The sequence below is a fragment of the Salmo salar genome, chromosome ssa26 (genome assembly GCF_905237065.1).
Source record: "Salmo salar chromosome ssa26, Ssal_v3.1, whole genome shotgun sequence".
Classification (NCBI taxonomy): Eukaryota; Metazoa; Chordata; class Actinopteri; order Salmoniformes; family Salmonidae; genus Salmo; species Salmo salar.
Genome location: NC_059467.1, coordinates 88254 through 115492, shown reverse-complemented (window position 1 = coordinate 115492; position 27239 = coordinate 88254). Strand labels below are relative to the sequence as shown.

The following is a 27239-nucleotide window of genomic DNA, read 5'->3' as shown; positions in this document are numbered from 1 at the left end:
AGCCTGTGGGCACAGAACAACGTGATAACTTTTTTAACATGAATGCATTTTTGTTTATCTAACGCAGACCTATTTCTGAATTGAATCAAGTGGATTACGATCTACTGAGTTTAGTCAAGGAATACCACCCAAAGGTGAGAAACCTTGTTTGAAAAATTATTTATGTTAAATCTTGTTGGCGTGCGGACCGCTATTGGACCACGTTGTGTATGCTAGTTAGCTAGCCATTTTCAATGCTATACTCCTGTTTTTCCATTTCAATAAAGTGATCGAAGAAAAAGGTTACTTCTATACGTTAAGTATGTGTAGACGCTATTGGGTAGCTAACTTAAGCATAATCAACTCCAAGCTGTCTGATGTTGCAGACTTAAATTGTTAATACTTGCTAGCTAGCTAGCTAGCTAACACATGCTGCTCTGCATACAACAACGCTGAAGGTAGTGGTTCTGCCTGCTCAGTTTTAGATTTGGTTTATTTGAGTGTTCATATTTTATGTGTTCCTCACATAAATTAGGTGGGCGCAAACTATTCGAAGATTAAGAGGAGCCTTATCAACATACAGAAATGGCTTCATTCAAATCCACAAAAATCCCATTATATCCCAAACTTGGAGAGAAAGTTACTCCGGACACATTGTATTGGAAAAACTACAAGGTAAGCCTGTCACACTGTCGATGTAAGTGTTGTTGTTGGCAGCATGAGCATACTAGCTATTACGTTTCCATATTGCAGTAACAAGACAATAATAGCCTACTATTGAACTGATTAAGTTGACTTGTCTTTGATTGTGTTCTCTCTGTTGCTGAGTGTTTTTCAGGCCCCAGCCCAGATAAAGGAATTTGGAGCAGTCACAAGCATTGACTTCTCCCCCCTGGCACCACACAACTATGCAGTGACGGCTTCTACACGGGTAGGCTGGTCTCACTGCCATTCACATACATGTTAGTAGACTTAGTCGACTCTAGGAAAACATTGGTGGTTAATTTAGGTTCTGACCTATATCCGCGCCTTAAATCCATGATGACAATGGCATATAAAGTGATTCCTTCTGTGATCCATCGACTGAACTACAAATTATGATCTAAACATTTCTGACCATAGCCTCATAGTCTTGATAGTGTTGGTTTGCCATCTACACAAGCTGAAAGTGTGTGTGTGTCCCTCACTCACTCTAAACCCGCTGCCTGTTTCAGATCCACATCTATGGACCGTTTTCTCAGGAGCCAGTCAAGACGTTTACTCGCTTCAAGGACACGGCGTACAGCGGAAAGTTCCGGTCAGATGGTCAGCTCTTGGTGGCAGGATGCGAGGACTCCGTGGTGCGGCTCTTTGATGTCAGCGGCAAGGTGGCGCTCAGGGTGTTCAAAGGGCACACAAAGTAGGTCCTCAATTCAACGTCACCGGGTTCCCAATGTCTGGTTGGAAAATGTCCCCTAATCCTTCCCTATCAGTGGGCAAAAATAAAATTGCTAAGCTCAGCAGCAGGCCCGTTGAGTGACGATTCCTTGAGTGATCAATCAACTGAACTAAAATGATGGTCTCAACAACTCTGACAACAGCCTCTGATGAGTGTCTTGTGTGGATGTTTTGGATCCCATTTTTCATTCCTTATTCTGGTGTTCTTTACTCCAATTAACTGAACTGTTTCTCTGCTCAAGGGGGGTGCATGTAACAGATTTCACCTCAGACTGTTATCACATCCTGACGGGCTCAGACGACTACACTTGTCGCCTGTGGGACATCCCCAATTCGACTGAACTGACCTCATACAAGGAACACACAGACTATATCCGCTGTGGCACCACCAGCAAACTCAACAGAGATATCTTCATAACCGGTGAAATGAAACACAGTTACTGATACAAAGACATGTTGTCAGAAATCATAATTTCACACAACTGCCTCTACAAGCCATTGTAAAGGGATAGTTTGGGATTTTGGCAATGAAGTCCTTTATCTACTTCCCCACAGTCGGATGAACTCGTGGATACCATTTTTATGTCTCTGCGTTCAGTTTTAAGGAAGTTGCCAACTAGCATTAGCGCAATTGCTAACTAGCGTTGGTGTAATGACTGGAAGTCTATTGGAAGAGCTAGCATGCTAGCTGTTTCTGTAGACTTCCAGTCATTGTGCTAATGCTGGTTAGCATTAGCTTGTGAAGCTACCTCTTAGTTCCTTTATACTGGATGCAGAGACATTAAAATGGTATCCATGAGTTCTTTTGACTCTGAGGTAGTAGGTAAAGGGCTTCATTGCCAAAATCCAGAATTATCCCTTTAAACACCCATACATTCTTGATAGTGTTGGTTTGCTATCTACACACACGCTGAAAGTGTGTTGTGTGTCACTGTACTCTCTCTGTCCCCCACCTTCAGGCTCCTATGACCACACACTAAGGGTGTTTGATGCCAGAGTGGAAAAGAGTGTGATGACCATGGACCACAGCCAGCCCGTGGAGAGCGTTCTACTCTACCCCTCTGAAGGACTACTGGTTTCAGCAGGTAAGCTGGTAGCTGCATAACCATAATATTGTACCGTGATTTTGAGTTCCATAACCATTTGTGGTCCTCAAGATGAAGACCAGACACCACACTGGTATTGTTGTCCCAATAGTAGCCGCCTTACTTGATCTCCTTTACCAACCTGGTCTCCATTTAATATGGTATGTTAGGTTTCGTAGGATATGTATTAATTTGTGCATGTCCATCACCTATTTCGTATGAAATGTTATGAATTACAATTCATATTATATATTACAAATTTTCAAAGCGTACAATTTGTTGCGAATTTAGAAAATGTTCGATATGTTAGCTAGGCTAAGGGTTAGGGTTAAAGGGGAAGGGTTAGCTAACATGCAAAATAGTTGCAAAAAAGTAGTAAATAATTAGCTAAAATGCTAAAGTTGTTTGAGATTCTAACTTGCAACCTTTTGGGTGCTAGACGTTCGCGTTATACGCCCGACCAACCACCCTACTTTTGTTTTTGCCTTAAGTAACCATCTGTCATACCAAATTTAACATATCATACAAATTTTTGTCTCAGATTTAAATGTACTATGTTATGTCTAGTCTGAGACCAGGCTACCTATAGTGCAGTGCCTTCAGAAAGTATTCATACCCCTTGACTTATTCCATATTTTGTTGTTACAGCCTGAATTCAAAATGTACAATAAAAATCAAATTCACCCATCTACACACTACCCATAATGACAGAGTGAATTATATAAAAAAATTAATTCAGAATGATCTCATTTACATAAGTATTCACACCCCTGAGACAATACTTTGTAGTATTTGAATTCATTAACGATCCCCATTCTCTTCCTGGGGTCTAGCACCATTAAGACAGTTATATACAGTGAAAAAAAATACACATTACATTTCATAACACTTTACCCAATACGTTTAGTGTGTTCCCTTGCATCAGTTACCTGATGTGGGTTCCATGTAACCATGGCTCTATATAGTATTGTGCGCCTCCCATAGTCTGTTCTTGAGATTGTGAAGAGACCTCTGGTGGCATGTCTTGTGGGGTGTGCATGGGTGTCCGAACTGTGTGCTAGTAGTTAAACAAACACCTCGGTACATTCAGCATGTTAACACTTCTTACAAAAACAAGTAGTGATGAAGTCAATCTCTCCTCCACTTTGAGCCATGAGCGATGTATTAATGTTAGCTCTCCTTGTACATGTAAGGACCAGCCCTGCTGCCCTGTTCTGAGCCCATTGTAATTTTCGGAGGTCCCTCTGTGGCATCTAAACACACGACTGAACAGTAGTCCAGGTTTGATAAAACTAGGGCCTGTAGGACCCTAGTTGTTGATAATGCTGTTTAGAATTCAGAACAGCACTTTTTATTATGGACTGACTTCTCCCCATCCTAGCTCCTGTTGTATCAATATGTTTTGACCATGACAGTTACTCCAGTCACCTCAATTTCCACATTCTTTTTTACAAAATGTAGTTGAGGTTTAGTGAATGATTTGTCCCAAATACAATGCTTTTAGTTTTGGAAACATTTAGGACGAACTTCTTCCTTGTCACCCATTCTGAAACTAACTGCAGCTCTTTGCTAAGTGTTGCAGTCATTTCAGTCATTTCAGTCGCTGTGGTAGCTGACGTGTATAGTGTTGAGTCATTCGCATACACACACACTGGCCTTACTCAAGCCAGTGGCATGTCATTAGTAAAGAAAAAAGTAAGAGGGCTAGACAGCTGCCCTGGGAAATTCCTGATTCTACCTGGATTATGTTGGAGAGGCTTTCATTAATGAACGCCCTCTGTGTTTTGTTAGACAGGTAACATTTTATCCACATTATAGCAGGAGGTGTAAAGCCATAACACATATGTTTTTCCAGCAGCAGACTATGATCGATAATGTCAAAAGCCGCACTGAAGTCTAACCAAACAGCTCCCACAATCTTTTTATCATACATTTCTCTCAGCCAATCATCAGTAATTTGTGTAAGTGCTGTGCTTGAATGTCCTTCCCCATAAGCGTGCTGAAAGTCTCAATTTGTTTACAGTAAAATTGCATCTGGTCAAATTTATTTTCCAAAAGTTTACTAAGGGTTGGTAACAAACTGATTGGTCGGCTATTTGAGCCAGTAAAGGGGGCAATACTATTCTTGGTGCCGATGTATGACTTGCTTCCCACCAGGCCGGAGGGCACACACTTTCTAGTAGGCTTAGATTGAAGATATGGCAAATAGGAGTTGCAAATCTTCTGCTATTATCCTCAGTAATTTTCCATCGAAGGTGTCAGACTCCAGTGGCTTGTCGTTGTTGATATACAACCATTTTTTTCACCTCCTTCTTCCACACTTATTTTACGTAATTCAAAAGTACAGTGCTTGTCTTTCATAGTTTAGTCAGTTATACTTGGATGTATAGTGTCAGCTTTTGTTGCTGGCATTTCATGCCTAAATTTGATAATCTTGCCAATGAAAAAATCATTAAAGTAATTGGCAATATCAGTGGGTTTTGTGACGAATGAGCCATCTGATTCAATGAATGATGAAGCTGAGTTTGCCTTTTTTCACAACATTTCATTGAAGGTGCTCCAAAGCTTTCTACAAAAATTATTTGTCAATAATTTCTGTTTCATTGTGTGGTTTTTTCTTTTTATTCAGTTTAGTCTAATTTTTTCTCAATTTGCGGTACGTTTGCCAATCGGTTGTGCAGCCAGACTTATTTGCCATTCCTTTTGCCTCATCCCTCTCCACCATACCATTTTTTTTAAATTCCTCATCAATCCACAGGGATTTAACAGTTTTTAGTCATTTTCTTAACCTGTTTAGGATAGGGGGCAGTATTTGACACGGCTGGATGAAAAACATACCCGATTTAATCTGGTTACCACTCCTACCCAGTAACTAGAATATGCATATACTTATTACATATGGATAGAAAACACCCTACATTTTCTAAAACTGTTTGAATGGTGTCTGTGAGTATAACAGAACTCAAATGGCAGGTCAAAACCTGAGAGATTCCTTTACAGGAAGTGGCCTGTCTGACCATTTCTTGAACTTCTTTTCCATCTCTATCATTTACTAAGGATCTCTGCTCTAACGTGACACTTCCCACGTCGTCCATAGGCGCTCAGAGCCCGGGAAAAAACAGAATGTCGTCATTCCAGCCCCAGGCTGAAACACATTATCGCCTTTCTCAAGTGGCCGATCAAGGGACACGGGCTTATGCGCGTGACCCCGACCTTCCCCGCCTTTGGGATTTTTTCCTCTGTTTGCCGAAAAGGAGATTCCCTGTCGGAATATTATCGCTTTTCTACGAGAAAAATGTCGTAAAAATTGATTTTAAACAGCGGTTGACATGCTTCGAAGTACGGTAATGGAGTACTTAGAATTTTATTGTCACGAATTGCGCCACTTCTTTACTATTTCGGATAGTGTCTGGAACGCACGAACAAAACGCCGCTATTCGGATATAACGATGGATTATTTTGGACCAAACCAACATTTGTTATTGAAGTAGCAGTCCTGGGTGTGCATTCTGACGAAGACAACAAAAGGTAATCAAACTTTTATAATAGTAAATATGATTATGGTGAGTGCTAAACTTGCCGGGTGTCTAAATAGCGAGCCCGTGATGCCTGGGCTATGTACTTAGAATATTGCAAAATGTGCTTTCACCAAAAAGCTATTTTAAAATCGGACATATCCAGTGCATAGAGGAGGTCTGTATCTATAATTCTTAAAATAATTGTTATGCTTTTTGTGAACGTTTATCGTGAGTAATTTAGTAAAATGTTAGCGAATTCCCCGGAAGTTAGTTCTAGTTCTAGTTCTGAACGTCACATGCTAATGTAAAAAGCTGGTTTTTGATATAAATATGAACTTGATTGAACAAAACATGCATGTATTGTATAACATAATGTCCTAGGGTTGTCATCTGATGAAGATCATCAAAGGTGAGTGCTGCATTTAGCTGTCTTCTGGGTTTTGGTGACATTATATGCTGGCTTGAAAAATGGGTGTCTGATTATTTCTGGCTTGGTACTCTGCTGACATAATCTAATGTTTTGCTTTCGTTGTAAAGCCTTTTTGAAATCGGACAGTGTGGTTAGATTAACGAGAGTCTTGTCTTTAAATGGCTGTAAAATAGTCATATGTTTGAGAAATTGAAGTAATAGGATTTTTAAGGTTTTGAAAATCGCGCCACAGGCTGGCAGTGGCTGTTACGTAGGTGGGACGAATTCGTCCCGCCTAGCCTAGAGAGGTTAACCTCTCTTGGGTACCCGCGGTACACACTATCAACAGCCAGTGAAATAGCAGGGCGGCAAACTCAAAACAACAAAAATCTCAAATTCAAATTTCTCAAACACACAAGTATTATACACCATTTTAAAGATAAGATCCTCCTTTTAACCAACCACCGTGTCCGATTTCAAAAATGCTTTGCGGCGAAAGCATAACATTAGATTATGTTAGGACAGCGCCTAAACAAGAAAAACCACACAGCCTTTTTCCAAGCAAGGAGAGGTGTCACAAAAACCAGAAATACAGCTAAAATTAATCACTAACCTTTGATGATCTTCATCAGATGACACTCCCAGGACTCAATGTTAATAAATACATGTATGTTTTGTTCGATAAAGTTCATATTTATAGCCATAAACCCCATTTTACATTGGTGCGTGATGTTCAGAAAATGTATTCCCACCAAAACGTCCGGTGAATGAACACATCAATTTACAAAAATACTCATCATAAACGTTGATAAAATTTACAACAGTTATTGAAAGAATTATAGATACACCTCTCCTTAAAGCAACCGCTGTGTCAGATTTTAAAATAGCTTTACGGCGAAAGCACATTTTTCAATATTCTGAGTACAGAGCTCAGCCATCAAAGCAAGCTATACAGTTACCCGACAAGTTCTGGAGTCAACTAAACTCAGAATTAGTATTTTAATCTTCCCTTACCTTTGCTCATCTTCGTCGGAATGCACTCCCAGGACTCCCACTTCCACAAGAAATGTTATTTTTGTTAGAAAACTCCATATTTATATCCAAATACCTCCTTTTGTTTGTGCGTTCAGATCACTAATCCAAAGGCATAACGCGTGAGTGTAAAACCAGAGACGAAAAGTCAAATAGTTCCATTACCGTTCGTAGAAACATGTCAAACGATGTTTACAATCAATCCTTAGGGTCTTTTTAACCTCTCTGGGCAAGGTGGGACGCTTTCCGATTCCAATAAGGCTTTACAGCGAAAGCAAAACATTTAGATTATGTTAGGAGAGTACATCGACAAAAACAACCACACAGCCATTTTCCTAGCAACTAGCAGGCATCACAAATCCCCAAAACACAGCTAAATGCAGCACTAACATTTGACGATCTTCATCAGATGACACTCCTAGGACATCATGTTACACAATACATGCATTTTTTTCTTCAATAAAGTTCATATTTATATATAAAAACAGCATTGACGCGTGACGTTCAGAAAATATTTTCCCTCAAATAATGCCGGTGAATCAGCGCCACAATTTACAAAAATACTTGTCATAAACTTTGATACAAAATTAAACTGTCATTCAAAGAATTATAAATTAACATCTCCTTTATGCAAACGCTATGAAAGATTTCAAAAAAGCTTCACGAGGAAAGCACTCTTTGCAATAATCTGAGTACTGAGCTCAGAAAAATACACTAGGCTATACAGATAGCCGCCATCTTGGAGTCATCTAAAATCATACATTGCATTAGAAATATTCCCTTACCTTTGATCATCTTCATCAGAAGGCACTTCCAGGAATCCTAGGTCCACAACAAATGTGGTTTTGTTCAATAAAGTCCATAATTTATGTCCAAATAACTCCTTGTTGTTTGTGCGTCTCCATTAAGCTACTCCAAGTGTAGAAAGCGCGCGGACGATGTCGTGACGAAAAGTAAAAAAAAAGTTGTATTTACGTTCGTTCAAACATGTCAAACGTTGTAAAACATCAATCTTTAGGGCCTTCAGAACGTGAAGATTCAATAATATTTCAACCGGACGGTTCCTGTGTCTTGAAAAAGGTTTTGGAACGGGAGGGATCCATCCTCATGAACGCGCTCCAAGAAGTGATGTCACCCCCTGCCTCAACAACTTCCCCTCCTTGTCATTCGGGCTCTGTTCATCGTAGAAGCTTCAAACAACTTTGTAAAGACTGTCGACATCTAGTGGAAGCCGTAGGAAGTGCACAATTATTACTACGTCACTGTGTATTCAATAGGAAACGACTTGAAGAGAGCACATGCATCCAGATTTCCACTTCCTGGTAGGATTTCTCTCAGGTTTTTGCTTGCCATATGAGTTCTGTTATACTCACAGACACCATTCAAACGGTTTTAGAAACTTCAGTGTTTTCTATCCACACTCTAAAGTTTCTAAAACTGTTTGAATGGTGTCTGTGAGTATAACAGAACTCATATGGCAGGCCAAAACCTGAGAAGATTCCATACAGGAAGTGCCCTGTCTGACAATTCATTGTCCTTCTGTAGCATCTCTATCGAAAATACAGCATCTGTGCTGTAACGTGACATTTTCATTAGCATAACAAAATTATTTGTAAAAAAATGTAAATTTTTTTACAAATTATATCGTTTTATAGATACACCTCTCCTGAATCGAACCACGTTGTCCAATTTCAAAAAGGCTTTACAGCAAAAGCAAAACATTAGATTATGTTAGAGGAGTATATCGTAAAAGTAGCCACATAGCCATTTTCCGACCAACCACATGCATCACAAATAACCAAAAAATAGCTAAATGCAGCACTAACCTTTGACAATCTTCAGCAGATGACACACCTAGGACATCATGTTACACAATACATGCATTCTTTTGTTCGATAAAGTTCATATTTATATATAAAAACAGCATTTTGCATCGGTGCGTAACGTTGACTAACTATTTTCCCTCAAATGCATCCGATGAAACAGAGCTACAATTTACAAAATTACTATTCGAAAACATATTTTTAAAATGTAATATTGTCATTCTAAGATTTATAGATGAATATCTCTTGAAAGCACCTGTAATGCCAGATTTAAAATTAACTTTACTGGGTAATCATACTTTGCGATGAAAGGGGATGCGATACTCTGAAAAATAGGCTAACGTTACAGATCAGCGCCATCTTGGAACAATCGCATATCACATCTAGTCTTGTATACTATTGTCAATAATCCCTTACCTTTGGTTGTCTTCATCAGAAAGCACTTCCAGGAATCCCAGGTCCACAACAAATGTATTTTCGTTCGAAAAAATTACTCCTTTATGTTCCAAGAGCTTGTTCCAAATGCTCCGTCGGCCGCGGGACAGCCATTTCGAGAAAATGCATTTTTAGAAACTTTAGGGTGTTTTCTATCCAAATCAAATAATTATATGCATATTCTAGTTTCTGGGCAGGAGTAATAACCAGATTAAATCGGGTACGTTTTTTATCCGGCTTTTTCTCATTTAGGTTCGTTCAAACATGTCAAATGTTGTATAACATAAATCTTCAGGGCGTTTTTCAACAAGAGAGCCAATAAGATTCAAGGAGGATGATTGTATTGTGTTTCAAAACGTTTCGAAAGGGGAGGGTAACCAGGGGTGCCGGCGTCATAATGGTGATGGCCCTCTCCGTGTGACCACGTTCCACAGCGTGTCATTCTGTCAGTTTTCACAGTAGGAGTCTCAAATCACTTTTTAAAGACTGGGGACATCTAGTGGAAGCAATAGGAAGTGCTCAATGAACCATAGCTCACGGTGTGATTAATAGGCAACGTGATGAAGTTGAGTTCGCAATTCAGAATTCCACTTCCTGTTTCCATCAGTCTCGTGGTTTTGACTGCCATATGAGTTCTGTTATACTCACAGACACCATTCAAACAGTTTTAGAAACTTTAGGGTGTTTTCTATCCACAAGTATTAATTATATGCATATCCTTGCTTCTGAGTTTGAGTAGTAGGCCGTTTAAAATGGGCACAATTTTTTTTCAAAATGCGCTGTGGCGCCCCCTATCCTAGGCGACCGTCAAGAGGTTAACTTGACATTTGTGGAGTGGCTGAAAAACGAGTTTTAATGACTCCAACCTAAGTGTATGTAAACTTCCGACTTCAACTGTATTTCTGTTTGAATAGAGTTTCAAAAAAATCTGTTTTTGCTTTGTCATTATGGGGTATTGTGAATAGATTGCTGAGGAAATTGTTTTAATTGATTTTAGAATAAGGCTGTAACGTAACAAAATGGGGAAAAAGTCAAAGGGCCTGAATACTTTCCGAAGGCACTGTATGTATTTACATATGTACAGACTGCATGTTTTATATTTTCCTTGTCAGCCAGTCATTTCTGCTTCACAAAAGCTGAGGTCTGGAACTCCCTCCAGGTAATTTCTCCATTCCTTGGCCTTGGTTGCCTGATGACGCCCAGAATTTTAATTGCTACATACATTCATTGTGAAGAACAAATGTCGATGTGGATGGGTAGCCAGGGAATGACCTTGGTACATTAAGTGAAATAATCTGTCTGTAAACAATTGTTGGAAAAATTACTTTTGTCATGCACGAAGTAGATGTCCTAACCGACTTGCCAAAACTATAGTTTGTTAACAATACATTTGTGGAGTGGTTGAAAAACAAGTTTTAATGACTACAACTTAAGTGTATGTAAACTTCTGACTTCAACTGTACGTAAACGCCAACAAAATAACTTTTTGGTCAGTGTGGTGTAAGTCAGTTAAGAACAAATTCTTATTTACAATGACAGCTTACCCTGGCCAAACCCTCCACTAACCTGGACAACGCTGGGCCAATTGTGCACCGCCCTAGGGACTCCCAATCACAGCCTGGAATCAAACCAGGGTCTGTAGTGACACCTCTAGCAATGAGAAACAGTGCTTTAGACCGCTGTGCCACTGGTTGAATATGTTTGAAATTCACTGGTCGACTAAGGGACCTTACAGATCATTGTATATGTGGGGTACAGAGATGTAGTCATAATTATTATTATTTTTTAAACACTATTGCACACAGTGAGTCCATGTGACTTAAGAAGAATTGTACTCCTTATTTAACCCTGCCATAACAAAGGGGTTGAATGCTTATTGACTCAAGACATTTCAGCTTTTCATTTTAAATTAATTTGTAAAATATATTTTTTAAACATAATTCCACTGACATTATAGGGTTTTGTGTGTAGGCCAGTGAGAGAACATCTCAATTTAAACCATTTTAAATTCAGGCTGTAACGCAACAAAATGGGGAAAAAGTCTAGGGGTGTGAATACTTTCTGAAGTTACTGTATTACTGTTTATTAATGAAGCACAGTTACTCTCACAAAGGCATGTTGAATGATGATTTCTTTAGCGATCCATCAACTGAACACTACAAATGGTGAGCTCAACATTTCTGACAACAGCCTCTACCAGCCATCTTGAACAATCATACAGGACTCACTTGAAAAAGAGATCAATGAGTCAATCTCAACTTGCCTTCCTTGGTTAAATAAAGGATAAATTGTTCAATAAGGATGCGCTTGTCAATATTAAACCATCCCCCTTACAGGATAAATATCATTAACCTCATACCTGTGCCCCTTATCATGACTTTACTTTTTTAAACCCCAGCCTTACTTATGATTCAGTACTACACAAATTGGTTCAATTTATTTTCTAGGTAAGTACAGGATAACACAGGATAAACATGCACACTTAATACATTAAAAGCAGGTCCCTAGCGGACTGACACAATATGGTGGCTTGTTACAAAAAGACATGGAGAGGGCGAGAGAGAGAGGGACAGAGACATAATACTTTGGTACATTTAGAAACTACTCTCACAGTAATCGTATACTTTGCACACGAACCGCCGCCCGTTTGGAGTAAGAAATAATGAATGTATACGTGTGAATACCTTGGTTCGCCGCGTATCTCTGTCGGAACCAAGCCTTCTTGGAAAGGGGTTTGGTTGGGCCTTTCTGCGGCACGCTTGTAATGCTCTTATTGTCCAAAAGGGGTCCCCACCTATCTTCTACTGTTGTCCTCCTCTGCCGTCGTCCGGTATCTGTTGACTTGTCGTGTAGTTCTGAACAGAACTACGGAGTTTATTCTACTTTCCATTTGCTCCTGAAGCTGCCTCTTTGGAGATATGCTAGCCAGCCATGTCGATGGTTCCCATTGGGGGATGAGAGTAGCATTCTAGGGTGATTTGAGAAGGGCAGTAGAATGGTCCCACTTAAGTTTATTTTTCTAGATAGTTTACATTGGACAGCTAATCAGCTATACCAGTGATTGTCCGGGAGGTGACTATCGTCTCTACCTCATGTTGAGATTTCAGAGTTCGAACCACTTTGGACGTGAGCTGCAGCTACATGCTCTCTGACCTCACTCAAGGGGGCGGTGACTACTCGTACAAAGTTATAGAAACAATTTCCTCTTATTGTTTCTAAGATCACATCCCTCTCTTTAACAAAAAAACACAATTTTCATATTTCATACACAACGTAGAAGATGGACACGTCATACAGTGTGTATACTTTTCAAGTTACAGTATTTCCTTTCTAACATGTTTAATGACATCAGAAAATAACAACCCATATGACATTAGTGTTCTTTTAGGTCACCTCTGCCCATTCCCCACTTTCTTTGTTAGAAATATTGTTCCAGTATTCACTTTAAAACATGTTAGCGTTTCGGCGGGGAAATGTCTGTTGAGACAAAGGCACATTCCTGTGTGAACATTGCAGAGGGATGTTCTCTCCTTGATTTACAACAGGGTGTGATCTGTCAACCCCTCCACCAGCTCCCTTCTCCCCCCTTTGGGGGTGAGAGGGGGTCTGGCTGAAGTTATTTATTGCCAAACTGATCTGACCAATTCAGATCCTCACAGGACAGTCATGACACCCTCCATTATTTGCTGTGCTCGTCACATCTGTGCTGATGGAGGAAAGAGCAATTTAGACCAAGTTGTTGTCTCACCTCCCCCTCACAGGAGGGCGCTATGTGAAGGTGTGGGACCTGCTGAAGGGAGGTCAGCCTCTGGTGTCACTGAAGAACCACCACAAGACCGTCACCTGCCTCAGTCTCAGCAGCAACGGACAGAGACTGCTCTCTGCCTCCCTCGACAGGTGTGTGTGAGCAGCTCTAGACAGACGGCTATCTGCATGCCTGGACAGGCTTGTGTGTGTATTGCAGCAGGCATGTTGAGTGAAGGTTCCTTGAGTGATCCATCGACTGAACTACAAATGAGCTCTTCAACTCTGAAACAGCCTCTGACAAACATATCATATTTTATTAACGAGATTATTTGAACCGCACCATTGGGATGTTATGATGGATCTCTTGATTAGATGAATATGCATGTTTTTTGTTGTTGTTTTTACCCTGCAGGCACGTGAAAATCTACAACACAACCAACTACAAGGTGGTTCATAACTTTGACTACGCTGCCTCCATTCTCAGTCTGGCCCTGGCTGTAAGTTCACAAGTAATGCCATACTGAGAATGAGCAATCCACTATTATGATGATGTTTGATATATGGATTGTGTATGAAGGATTTTCAGATGTTAATCAAGTCACAAGGCTAATGGTTTCTGTCTGTGTATGTTCAGCCTGATGACGTGTCCATTGTCGTGGGGATGACCAATGGCGTCCTGAGCATAAAACATAGGAAGAGCCCTGAGGAGAAAAAGGAAGTGGCTGGCAAACAGAGAATGCGGCCAGTGTACCGCGTCTTTGTCAAAGGAAGAAACTACGTCCCAAAAAAGGCAAGTGCCTATTCCCCCAACTGTTTTATTCTACTACAAATAACAATTCTCACTACTGTATAAATGTTTGCAGGTGTTTTAACCTGTTAGGGCTAGGGGGCAGTATTGACACGGCTGGATAAAAAACGTACCCGATTTAATCTGGTTACTACTCCTGCCCAGTAACTAGAATATGCATATAATTATTGGCTTTGGATAGAAAACACTCCAAAGTTTCTAAAACTGAATGGTGTCTGTGAGTATAACAGAACTCAAATGGCAGGTCAAAACCTGAGAAGATTCTGTACAGGAAGTACCCTGTCTGACCATTTCTTCCCCTTCTTGATTATCTCTATCCATTACAAAGGATCTCTGCTATAACGTGACACTTCCTACGGCTCACATGGGCTCTCAGAAGGCGGCAAAAAGCTGAATCGTGGCTTTGCAGGCTCTGGCTGAAACAAAGTAGCGCGTTTGGGTAGTGGCTGGTTACAGTACTGAGAGACTCAGGCTCGTGCCCGCGTCGACCGAAAGCCTTGTTTTCTTTCCTCTGTTTACCTAAAAGGAGATTCCCGGTCGGAATATTATCGCTTTTTTACGAGAAAAATTGCATAAAAATGGATTTTAAACAGCGGTTGACATGCTTCGAAGTACGGTAATGGAATATTTTGTTGTTTTTTTTTGTCACGAATTGCACCATGCTCGTGACCCTGATTTACCATTTCGGATAGTGTCTGGAACGCACAAACAAAACGCCGCTATTCGGATATAACGATGGATTATTTTGGACCAAACCAACATTTGTTATTGAAGTAGCAGTCCTGGGAGTGCATTCTGATGAAGACAACAAAAGGTAATCAAACTTTTGTAATAGTAAATCTGATTTTGGTGAAGGCTAAACTTGCCGGGTGTCTAAATAGCTGATGGCTGGGCTATGTACTTAGAATATTGCAAAATGTGCTTTCACCAAAAAGCTATTTTAAAATCGGACATATCGAGTGCATAGAGGAGTTCTGTATCTATAATTCTTAAAATAATTTATGCTTTTTGTGAACGTTTATCGTGAGTAATTTAGTAAATTGTTAGTAAATTCCCCAGAAGTTTGCGGGGGGTATGCTAGTTCTGAACGTCACATGCTAATGTAAAAAGCTGGTTTTTGATATAAATATGAACTTGATTGAACAAAACATGCATGTATTGTATAACATAATGTCCTAGGGTTGTCATCTGATGAAGATCATCAAAGGTTAGTGCTGCATTTAGCAGTGGTTTGGGTTTTTGTGACATTATATGCTAGCTTGAAAAATGGGTGTCTGATTATTTCTGGCTGGGTACTCTGCTGACATAATCTAATGTTTTGCTTTCGTTGTAAAGCCTTTTTGAAATCGGACAGTGTGGTTAGATTAACGAGAGTCTTGTCTTTAAATAGCTGTAAAATAGTCATATGTTTGAGAAATTGAAGTAATAGTATTTCTAAGGTATTTGAAACGCGCCACTGGATTCAACTGGCTGTTGCGTAGGTGGGACGAATTCGTCCCGCCTAGCCCAGAGAGGTTAACCCGGTTTCTGGAAAGCTGCAGTGTGTAGAGCTGTTTTCGAATACTCATACTAACCACACTAACTACTATTTGTGCCATGAATTGAGTATATAGTTTGCTTATTGGTCATAGTATGATATAGTTAGTATGCCAGAGAATATGCTGCCGAAGTCCATGAGAGCGCATACAAATGAATTGCTTTAACCTCTCTTGGGTAGGGGGCAGTATTTTGATATCCGGATGAAAGGCGTGCCCAAAGTAAACTGCCTGTTACTCAGGCCCAGAAGCTAGGATATGCATATAATTGGTAGATTTGGATAGAAAACACTCAAGTGTTTCTAAAACTGTTAAAATAATGTCTGTGAGTATAACAGAACTGATATGGCAGGCAAAAACCTGAGAAAAATCCATCCAGGAAGTGGAATTTTTTATGTTTGTAGTTTTCTATTGAATGCCTATGGCTTCCACTAGATGTCGACAGTCTTTAGAAATTGTTTCAGGCTTGTATTCTGAAAAATGAGGGAGTAAGATCACTCTGAGTGAGTGGACCCTGGGAAGTCCCCAGACCTGTTTGGTGTGCGCGACCTAGAGTGCGCCTTTCTTGTTTTTCTTTTAAATTGACGAAACAATTGTCCGGTTGAAATATTATTAATTATTATGACTAAAAACAACCTGAGGATTGATTATAAACATCGTTTGACATGTTTCTATGAACTTTACTGATACTATTTTGATTTTTCGTCTACCTGTTGTGACTGCCTTTGAGCCAATGGATTACTGAACAAAACGCCCCAACAAACAAAGGTTTTTGGATATAAAGAGGGACTTTATCGAACAAAAGAAACATTTATTGTGTAACTGGGAGTCTTGTGAGTGCAACCATATGAAGATCTTTACATTTTAGTCATTTAGCAGACGCTCTTGTCCAGAGCGATTTACACTAGTGAATGCATACATTTCATAAAACATTTTTCATTCTGGTCCCCCGTGGGAATCGAACCCACAACCCTGGCGTTGCAAACACTATGCTCTACCAACTGAGCCACACGGGTAAGTGATTCATTTTATCGCTATATCTGACTTTTGTGACTCCTCTACTTGGCTGGTAACTGTTTGTAATGTTTTGTGTGCAGGGCGCTGTCCTCAGATAATCGCATGGTATGCTTTCGCCGTAAAGCCTTTTTGAAATCTGACACCGCGGTTGGATTAACAAGAAGTTCATCTTTAAGCCGATGTATAACACTTCTACGTTTTTATGAATTTTTATTATGAGTATTTCTGTTTTTGAATTTGGCGCTCAGCAATTTCACTGGATGTTGACCATAAGAAGTTTTAACTATAGGCCATCTAAATAACTACCCAACGTTTATTGACTTGATTATTCAAGTCGATAGTGCGTTCTAAATGGACATTCGGGTGCTTTCAGAAAATTTGAACACAGCTTAGGCTTTTCTTCTAGCCAAATACTATAATACCTGATTCAATTAATCAGCTACTCGTGGGGTCTTGATGGTAGATTAATTGTTTGTGCTGGGCTTGAAAAAAAAGCCTGCACAGTGCACACCCTGTAGCTCTCCTGGACCAGGATTGAGGAACTCTGTTCTTCTGTGAGGAACTACAGATAACTTTCAAAAAAAAAGAAATGGGGTGTTGGGCCACCACCACGAGCTAGAACAGCTTCAGTGCAGTTTGGCATAGATACTACAAGTCTCTGGAACTCTATTGGAGGGATGCGATACCATTCTTCCATGAGAAATTCCATCATTTAGTTTTTTTGTTGATGGTGGAAAATGCTGTTTCGGGGGCCGCTCCAGAATCTCCCATAATTGTTCAATTGGGTTGAGATCTAGTGAGTGAGATGGCTATTACAATTACATTTTAGTCATTTAACAGACTGTCTTATCCAGAGTGACCAACAGAAGCAATTAGGGTTTAGTGCCTTGCTCAAGGGCACATCGACAGGTTTTTCACCTAGTTGGCTCGGGGATTCGAACCAGCGACCTTTCGGTTACTGGCTTAACACTCTTAACAACTAAGCTACCTGTCAACTATGGCATATGGTTTACAACATTTTCATGCCCATCAAACCACTCAAAACTAAACTGGTTTTCCAAGATGGCGTAGCAGTCAGACATCTTTTGTCGTGTCCCGTGTATATATCTTTTTTTTCTTCGCATATATTTGAAAAATATTTTTCTTAACCTCAACTTCAACATACTCTCCTGCAATCCATCTCACCCAATGTGGTATGGATCTGCTATTTTCTTTACTTTTGAGCCGTAACCCCAACAAGAGCTGGCCAGCTAACTAGCTACTAGCTAGTAGTCAGCTAGCCACTGCTAGCGGTCATCAGCTACCTTTAGCCTGGACAACTCTCGCCAGTCTGCACAGCGTGTCTCAAACCAGAGCAAATCTGACTTATTTTTATCCATATCTCCAGATTCCTACCGCAAGCTCTGAACCTTTTCACCTGGATCATCGCAGCTTGCTAGCTGCTATCCGAGTGGCCACTCCTGGCTAACATGTCTGTCCAGAAGCAAGAACCAATTTGCCTGGAGCTGGCCTTTGCTAGGCCCATCTCCCGGCTTGCCGAAGAGGTCCATCAGCCACTCCTTGGGCTACAATACCTACTTTGCCAGTTGGCCTGGACCCCCGCCGACCCACCACGCCTGGACCCTTTTCCACACAAAGCCCTGCTGATCCATGATGACTGGTCTGCCGAAGTAACAGCACGAGGGGCTACAACAACAGACTTCTTCTGCGACGTCCCTCTAAGGCTCTTCTGCTAGCCCCGGGCCCGCTAGCTGCCTGAATCGCCGTGACGCTGGCCCGCCGAGCCACTCACTGGACCCCTATGATCACTCGGCTACGCATGCCTCTCCCTAATGTCAATATGCCTTGTCCATTGCTGTTTTGGTTAGTAATTATTGCCTTATTTCACTGTAGAGCCTCTAGCCCTGCTCAATACGCCTTAGTTAACCCTTTAGTTCCACCTCCCACACATGCGGTGACCTCACCTGGTTTAAATTATGTTTCTAGAGACTATCTCTCTCATCGTCACTCAATGCGTAGGCTTACCTCCACTGTATTCACATCCTACCATAACTTTGTCTGTACATTATGCCTTGAATCTATTCTACCGTGCTCAGAAGCCTTGGTTTCAAGCATGTTAACATTAGAAGCCTCCTCCCTAAGTTTGTTTTATTCACTGCCTTAGCACACTCTGCCAACCCGGATGTCCTAGCCGTGTCTGAATCCTGGTTTAGGAATACCACCAAAAACACAGAAATTTCCATCCTAACTATAACATTTTCCAACAAGATAGAACTGCCAAAGGAGGCGGAGTTGCAATCAACTGCAGAGAGAGCCTGCAGAGTTCTGTCTTAAAATCCAGGTCTGTGGACCTGGACACCATATGTGAATTGATTGCCCCCATCTATCTTCAGAGCTTGTGCTGTTAGGTGACCTAAACTGGGACATGCTTAACACCCCGGCCATCCTACAATCTAAGCTTGATGCCCTCAATCTCACACAAATTATCAATGAACCTACCAGGTACAACCCCAAATCCGTAAACACGGGCACCCTCATAGATATCCAACCTGCCCTCCAAATACACCTCTGCTGTCTTCAACCTGGATCTCAGCGATCACTGCCTTGTTGCCTGCGTCCGTAATGGGTCTGCGGTCAAACGACCACCCCTCATCATTGTCAAACGCTCCCTAAAACACTTCAGCGAGCAGGCCTTTCTAATCGACCTGGCCCAGGTATCCTGGAAGGATATTGACCTCATTCCGTCAGCAGAGGATGCCTGGTTATTCTTTAAAAGTGCTTTCCTCACCATCTTAAATAAGCATGCCCCATTCAATTTTTTTTTACCAGGAACAGATATAGCCCTTGGTTCACTCCAGACCTGACTGCCCTTGATCAGCACAAAAACATCCTGTGGCGTACTGCATTAGCATCGACTAGCCCCCGCGATATGAAACTTTTCAGGGAAGTTGGGAACCAATATCCACAGGCAGTTAGGAAAGCAAAGGCTAGCTTTTTCAAACAAAGAATTTGCATCCTGTAGCTCAAACTCAAAAAAGTTATGGGACACTGAAAAGTCCATGGAGAATAAGAGCACCTCCTCCCAGCTGCCCACTGCACTGAGGCTAGAAAACACTGTCACCACCGATAAATCCGCGATAATTGAGAATTTCAATAAGCATTTTTGTAGTTGGCCATGCTTTCCACCTGGCTACACCTACCCCGGTCAACAATACTGTGCAGCTGTATTCATCGACCTGGCCAAGGCTTTCGACTCTGTCAATCACCACATTCTTATCGGCAGACTCAACAGCCTTGGTTTCTCAAATGACTGCCTTGCCTGGTTCACCAACTACTTCTCTGAGAGAGTTCAGTGTGTCAAATCGGAGGGCCTGTTGTCCGGACCTCTGGCCGTCTCTATGGGGGTGCCACAGGGTTCAATCCTCGGGCCGACTCTTTTCTCTGTTTACATCAATGATGTCGCTCTTGCTGCTGGTGATTCTCTGATCCACATCTATGTAGACGACACCATTCTGTATACTTCTGGCCCTTCTTTGGACACTGTGTTTACTAACGTCCAGATGAGCTTCAATGCCATACAACTCTTCTTCTGTGGCCTCCAACTGCTCTTAAATGCAAGTAAAACTAAATGCATGCCCCTCAACCGATCGCTGCCCACACCTGCCCGCCCGTCCAGCATCACTACTCTGGATGGTTCTGACTTAGAATATGTGGACAACTACAAATACCTTGGTGTCTGGTTAGACTGTAAACTCTCCTTCCAGACTCACATTAAGCATCTCCAATCCAAAATTAAATCTAGAATTGGCTTCCTATTTCGCAACAAAGCATCCTTCACTCATGCTGCCATACATACCCTCGTAAATCTGACTATCCTACCGATCCTTGAATTCGGCGATGTCATTTACAAAATAGCCTTTGAACACTCTACTCAGGAAATTGGATGCAGTCTATCACAGTGCCATCCGTTTTGTCACCAAAGCCCCATATACTACCCACCACTGCGACCTGTATGCTGTCGTTGGCTGGCCCTTGCTTCATATTCGTCGCCAAACCCACTGTCTCCAGGTCATCTATGTCTTTTCTAGGTAAAAGCCCCGCCTTATCTCAGCTCACTGGTCACCATAGCAGCACCCACCCGTAGCACGCGCTCCAGTAGGTATATTTCACTGGTCACCACCCCCAAAGCCAATTTCTCCTTCGGCCGCCTGGGGGTATTGTCATCCTACGGGAGGCATAGCCATGGTAGCCAAAATAATGGCCTGCCCAGCATTTTTATACATCAACCTAAGCATGAAGGGATGTTAATTAACTCATGAGAACCACATCTGTGTGGAATAACCTGCTTTCAGTATACTTTGTATCCTTTATTTACTCAAGTGTTTCCATACAATTTTGGCAGTATTGTCAGTAGGCTTGAGCGGTATCCAAATTTTCATACCATCTTTCTCTTGTGCCAGGATTTATGGTATTACCGGCATTGCGCACATGGGGGTGCTAAAACCCAAGGAAAGCCCATTCGGCCTCTATTGCCAGAATGCTAATAAAATTTGCACAAACTAATAGCGATATCACATAGATGCTGTTAGCTAAATGCTAATGAGCGAAAACGAACGAACCTAATTGCAAAGACATGCAATTCCAGCTCATAAAATTATACAAGTAGCTAGATTGGCCGTAGAATGGCCTTTACTGAAGAGCCCAGTGACATTCAACGTGGCACCGTCATAGGATGCCACCTTTCCAACATGTCAGTTTGTCAAATTTCTGACCTGCTAGAGCTGCCCCGGTCAACTGTAAGTACTGTTATTGTGAAGTGGAAACGTCTAGGAGCAACAACGGCTAAGCTGCGAAGTGGTAGGTCAGAGAATGGGACCGCCGATTGCTGAAGCACATAGCTCGTAAAAATCATCTGTCCTCGGTTGTAACACTCACTACGAGTTCCAAATTGCCTCTGGAAGCAACGTCAACACAAGACCTGTTCGTCGGGAGCTTCATGAAATGGGTTTCCATGGCTGAGCAGCCGCACACAGGCCTAAGCTCACCATGCGAAATGCCAAGCGTCGGTTGGTGTGGTGTAAAGCTCGCCGCCATTGGACTTTGGGTTTGGCGGATGCCAGGAGAATGCTACCTGCCCGAATGCATAGTGCCAACTGTACATTTTGGTGGAGGAGGAATAATGGTCTGGGGATGTTTTTTATGGTTTGGACTTTTTTCCAGGGAAGGGAAATCTTAATGCTACAGCATACGATGATATTGTAGACAATTCTTTGCTTCCAACTTTGTGGCAACAATTTGGGGAAGGTCTTTTCCTGTTTCAGCATGATAATGCCCCCGTGCTCAAAGCGAGGTCCATAAAAAAATAAATTCTTCCACACCAATTTATTTTTTGACTGGCCTGCACAGAGCCCTGACCTCAACCCCATCGAGCACCTTTTGGGATGATTTGGTACACTGACTGCGAGCCACGCCTAATCGCCGCGACCTCACTAATGCTCTTGTGGCTGAATGGAAGCAATGTCCCCGCAGCAATGTCCCCTCAGCAATATTCCAACATCTAGTGGAAAGCCTTCCCAGAAAAGTGGAGGCTGTTATAGCAGCAAGGGGGGGACCAACTCCATATTAATGCCCATGATTTTGTAATGAGATATTCGATGAGCAGGTGTCCACATACTTTTGGTCATGTAGAGTAACTCATCCAGAGCGCTTTGACTTCTGGCAGGAATCTATTATAAGATATCTGATGGCAAACATTTAGTTGTGAATTGCATGCAAGTGTAACTTCATCACCTCATGGGTGCTGCCCAACAAGAGAGATAGATATAGAACGCAATGAACTCTCAGCTCTCACTTTCTCCCGTTGGACTATTTATAAACAAACACGTGACTGGCTCAACTGTTCTGGGAAACTTCTGTAAGCTTCATAATTAAAATAATGTGACAGGTGAAATGAAGAACGCTGTCTGCTTTATCTCCTGACGTATTGCACAAGTTTACCACATGTATTAACTTAAAACATAGCTACAAATATTCATACTTATTGAAAAACCATCCCGTGGATTTTTCCAAATTCTCCAGTATATAGTGTTCAGCCCAAGCCTAGTGGTCAGTATACATACTGTGACCCTACTAACGATACCAGAGATGGTAGCCTTGAAGTCGTTCAGTGCTGGGATCCTAAATGCTATGAACAACAGGCCTGTTGAGGGATCCCTTGAGTGATCCATCGACTGAACTACAAATGATGATCACAACCTCTGACAAATATGTTAGTCAACAAGATCATGTTTAATGGCATGTATTTTCAATTAAGGATATAGTTGCATTGTCCAAGAACTTATTTTCAGTTTACTGTTTGAATTCAGATAACTCTCCATAGAACGGCCTGCTGAATTCAGTAGTGGTTTTTATATTTCATTTTTTTAAATGTAAAACCACATTTCCATCCACGGTTTATATGCTAGTAAACAAAAAATCACGACAGCTGTGATGGAAACAGGAAGTTTTGGTACAGTTTTATAAATGCCGACAGATAATGTTTGTTCAACATAGTGGGATCTTTTTGTGTCTTTAAAATTAATTCACTCAATAAGCACTTTACACACAAATGACTGATGATTGGCTGAGAGAAATTGATGATAAAATGATTGGGGGGGCTCTTTTGTTAGACTTCAGTGCGGCTTTTGACATTATCAATCGTAGTCTGCTGGAAAAATGGATGTGTTGTGGCTTTACACCCTGCTCTAATGTGGAAAAGAGTTACTTGTCTAACAGAACACGGAAGGTGTCCTTTTAATGGAAGCATCTCAAACATAATCCAGGTAGAAGCAGGAATTCCCCAGGGTAGCTGTTTAGGCCCCTTGCTTTTTTCAATCTTTACTAACGACATGTCGTTGGCTTTGAGTAAGGCCAGTGTGTCTGTGTATGCGGATGACTCAACACTATACACGTCAGCTACTACAGCGACTGAAATGACTGCGACACTTAACAAAGAGCTGCAGTTAGTTTCAGAATGGGTAGCAAGGAATAAGTTCATCCTAAATATTTCCAAAACTAAAAGCATTGTATTTGGTGCAAATCATTCACTAAACCTCAACTACATCTCGTAATGAATAATGTGGAAATTGAGCAAGTTGATGTAACTAAACCGTAACTAAACTACTTTTTGCCAACACGGGCTCATTTCTGGAGAGGTATATTTGCAGGTGTGTGGTGCGCGCAGATCTCAAAATTGGTGTTCATTTGCATTCCAAGTGGCATTAAAAGGTCTTAGGTCTTAAATTCAACTTCATGAAACCTGCAGATAGCCTGTATGTGCAAGAATTGATATGGTATCCATCCTATTGACGTAAACTTGGAGTCATAAGTGGGAGGACCACATATGGTGTTTGGTCCTCCCACTACGACTCGGGAAAGCATGCAGTTTATTAGCCTTCACAGGGTGATCTTGTTGCTGCTTTCCATATAACTATCGTCTGATTCTGGTGACATGATCGACGCTTGACTGCTGTTTGACAAATGTTCTTGCTCTTTTTCATAATATTCTCATCATATAGACTAGCTTTTAGACAGCCTACCCACACTGTATCTGCGAGCTGTTGGCTAGTGTGCACATGCCATGATCAGAGTAAGCACACTTGCTAAATAACGCAACAGTTTTTGTGACAAATCTATCAGTAGAATTGAAAACGCGTTGGAAACACATTGAAAATTAGCCGGCTAGCTAAAACTGGCACTTTTACTGAAACGTTGATTAATGTGCCAATTAATGTACCATTAATGTAATTAATGTCCCTGTAAAAATAAACTCAACTCAACATTTAGATTTTTATTCGGTACATAAGAACTTAAGCGAAAAAGTACATTGTCTGCACTACATCATCACTCACTGATTTTTATCTGCAACCTTTCCCTTTGGTGGAAACACCACCGGTGGGAAGATGCACATATTTTCTTTATGCAGATTTTAGAATATTCGCCTGAAAATCTGTCACCAATTGGATGGATACCTAGCTAGTGACCTGAAATCAACCTCTTCCCTCCTTAGGATGACTTTCTTGTCAGCAAACCAGTGAAGAGCCATCTGGCCAAATACGACAAACAGCTGAAGAGATTCAACATCTCCAAGGCCTTGGATACCGCCCTGGAGGTACAATTACTTTCCTGATGATCTTAGCAACTCAGACAAATATCTTATACAATCTTGATAGTTTTTTAAGTGTCTGTGTGTGTGTGTGTGTGTGTGTGTGTGTGCTTACAGTCGTGGCGGAAGAACAGAAATCCTGAGATCATGGTGGCGGTGATGAAGGAGTTAGATCGCCGAGGAACTTTGAAGAACGCTCTGGCAGGACGAGACGAGCAGAACCTCTCTCAACTCCTCAATTTCCTGATTGGGTAACAATCACTAAAATACCCAATTCCAAATCAGTGCCCTAGTGTTTTTTTTATTTTTTAAATGTGTATTTTTTTATTGGTATTTTCTCTTTGAGATAAAGTGACGGGTAGACTTAACTCACCTGCCTCGTTAAATAAAGGTAAAATAAATAAATACACCAGACTGCGGCGCACCTGTTCATGTGTCTTGACATTTGTTTTATCTTCTCCTTCACAGGAATGTAGTTGATCCCAGGTTTACACCTGTCCTCGTCACTGCCACTGAGATGATTCTAGGTGAGTTTGTGAAACAAATCTTAATTGATTTATTCTGAGTACGTATACAGACCTGCCAACCTGCACAACATTTGGTACCATGTACACAGTTTGAGGTCAAAGTAGCTAAGGTGTCATAGCAACAAAGGTAGTTAGCTACAGCGTTTAGTCAACTAAGCAAGGACACTTTTTTGCCTGCACATGCTTTGATCTCTGCAACGGTAGTAGGTGCGAGCGCATTGATGAGCAAGGAAATGTGCGGTGTTGCAGTAGTTTAGTGCGTGAATGGAAACGGACATCGCAGATGTTCCTCTAATACTGTCCTTCACAGAAAGACAGTTTCATATTCCAAATAGCCTACAGTAAGCTAGACTACTACATTGCATCAAGTAATTGAATTTTTCTGACTTTTCTCCCCAAACAAAATTAAGCCAGTTTACATTTTCACTAGACCATGCACAAAGACGCCTATTGAATAAAATAATCATTACCCCTAAATTTAACCAAAAAAATGTGTCATTGAGACCCTCAGTTTAATTTAGGATCAAACCAGATGTCTGTATTAGCTACATTATTTGATATAATTTAAGACTAGGTTTGAAAAAATGACAGTTACAGGTTTTTCAAAAATACAAAAAGCTCCAACTTCCTGGGGGGGAAGTTGACTGACTTTCCCTACTCAACCTTAGGCCTGCATCAGCGCCACCTTGTCAGAAAATCCTAGGGAGAGCCCTGATTTGTACATTTAAATGTATTTCGAGTTGGCTACTGAAGAGCAGCCAATTACCAAGTATCCATAACAGTCTGTAACCTACCATTCCTAATGAGGCAAAATTATTATTAGGCAATAAAAATTGCATTTACCTATGATTTGAGCAGTGTGGGTGTCGCATGCATGCCGTTGTGGGGTCTGCAGGGCCAGGGGTACTGCTGCAGCACTGAAGTTGTACTCTTAAAAATTCTTCAAGTTTGTTAGGTGTGTGTCATTGTCCTACCCTCGGTTTCCTCAGACATCTACCAGGCAGTGGTGGGTCAGTCTTCAGTAGTGGACAGACAGCTTGTGCGTCTCCAGGAGCTAGTGGAGAGAGAGATTGACTACCAGCAGGACCTCCTGGAAGTTCTGGGAATGTTGGATACTCTATTCGCCGCATCCCTCCCCAGGAAAGAGGTGCCTTGCCCAGGCAGCAGCCGGCCTAACGGCTTGGCAGAGGGGGGTTTGGGGGCTCCAGGACCACAGCTCCAGGCCGCCTGAGGCCCCTACAAAAGACTGTTCCACTGGGGTACCAGAGTGCCTGGGCTGCCCCCGTCACGACTAGTTCCGGAAGCACTTCTCGGTCTTTGATGGAACATCGTCAGACTTTGAGAACCCATGACTACATCCTGCTATCTGAATTTACACCACCAACTAAAAAATGGATTTGAGCAACCAAGCTGAGCCTTGTTCCTGCTGTGCTCCCTGGTTTTAACAGAAAGGGTATTTTAACTGGCTCCAGAGAGTGGACAAATTGGGGTTGACTCTTCAGAGACAGTGTTTTGTAAATGTACACATCTGTATGTATGACTAAATCTCTGTATCAGACTGGACACAAAGCGACAATTCATTTTATTGGCACGGCATAAAATTGTCTTTCAGAGCTAATGTTTCTCTAAACATTGACTGTGAGTGTATTCCGTTTGTCTTCGCCCTATCTGTTCATGTTTGGTTTGAATTTTTATAGAATTTGCATACATTTCCAATGTGCCGTAAATAAAAAAAAAAGCTGAA

General features: G+C 41.4%; 1 protein-coding gene across 1 annotated transcript; it reads left to right on the top strand.

The window, feature by feature from the left end:
* The first annotated feature begins 28 nt into the window (after positions 1 to 28).
* Positions 29 to 27239, top strand: utp15 (UTP15 small subunit processome component). The gene is given in 13 exon segments (NM_001140178.1): positions 29 to 134; positions 515 to 654; positions 818 to 910; positions 1194 to 1378; positions 1659 to 1837; positions 2376 to 2501; positions 13480 to 13615; positions 13878 to 13962; positions 14100 to 14255; positions 24873 to 24974; positions 25086 to 25219; positions 25437 to 25495; positions 26485 to 27239. Coding segments are annotated over 12 exon segments (1587 nt in total). The 5' UTR covers positions 29 to 134; positions 515 to 564; the 3' UTR covers positions 26727 to 27239.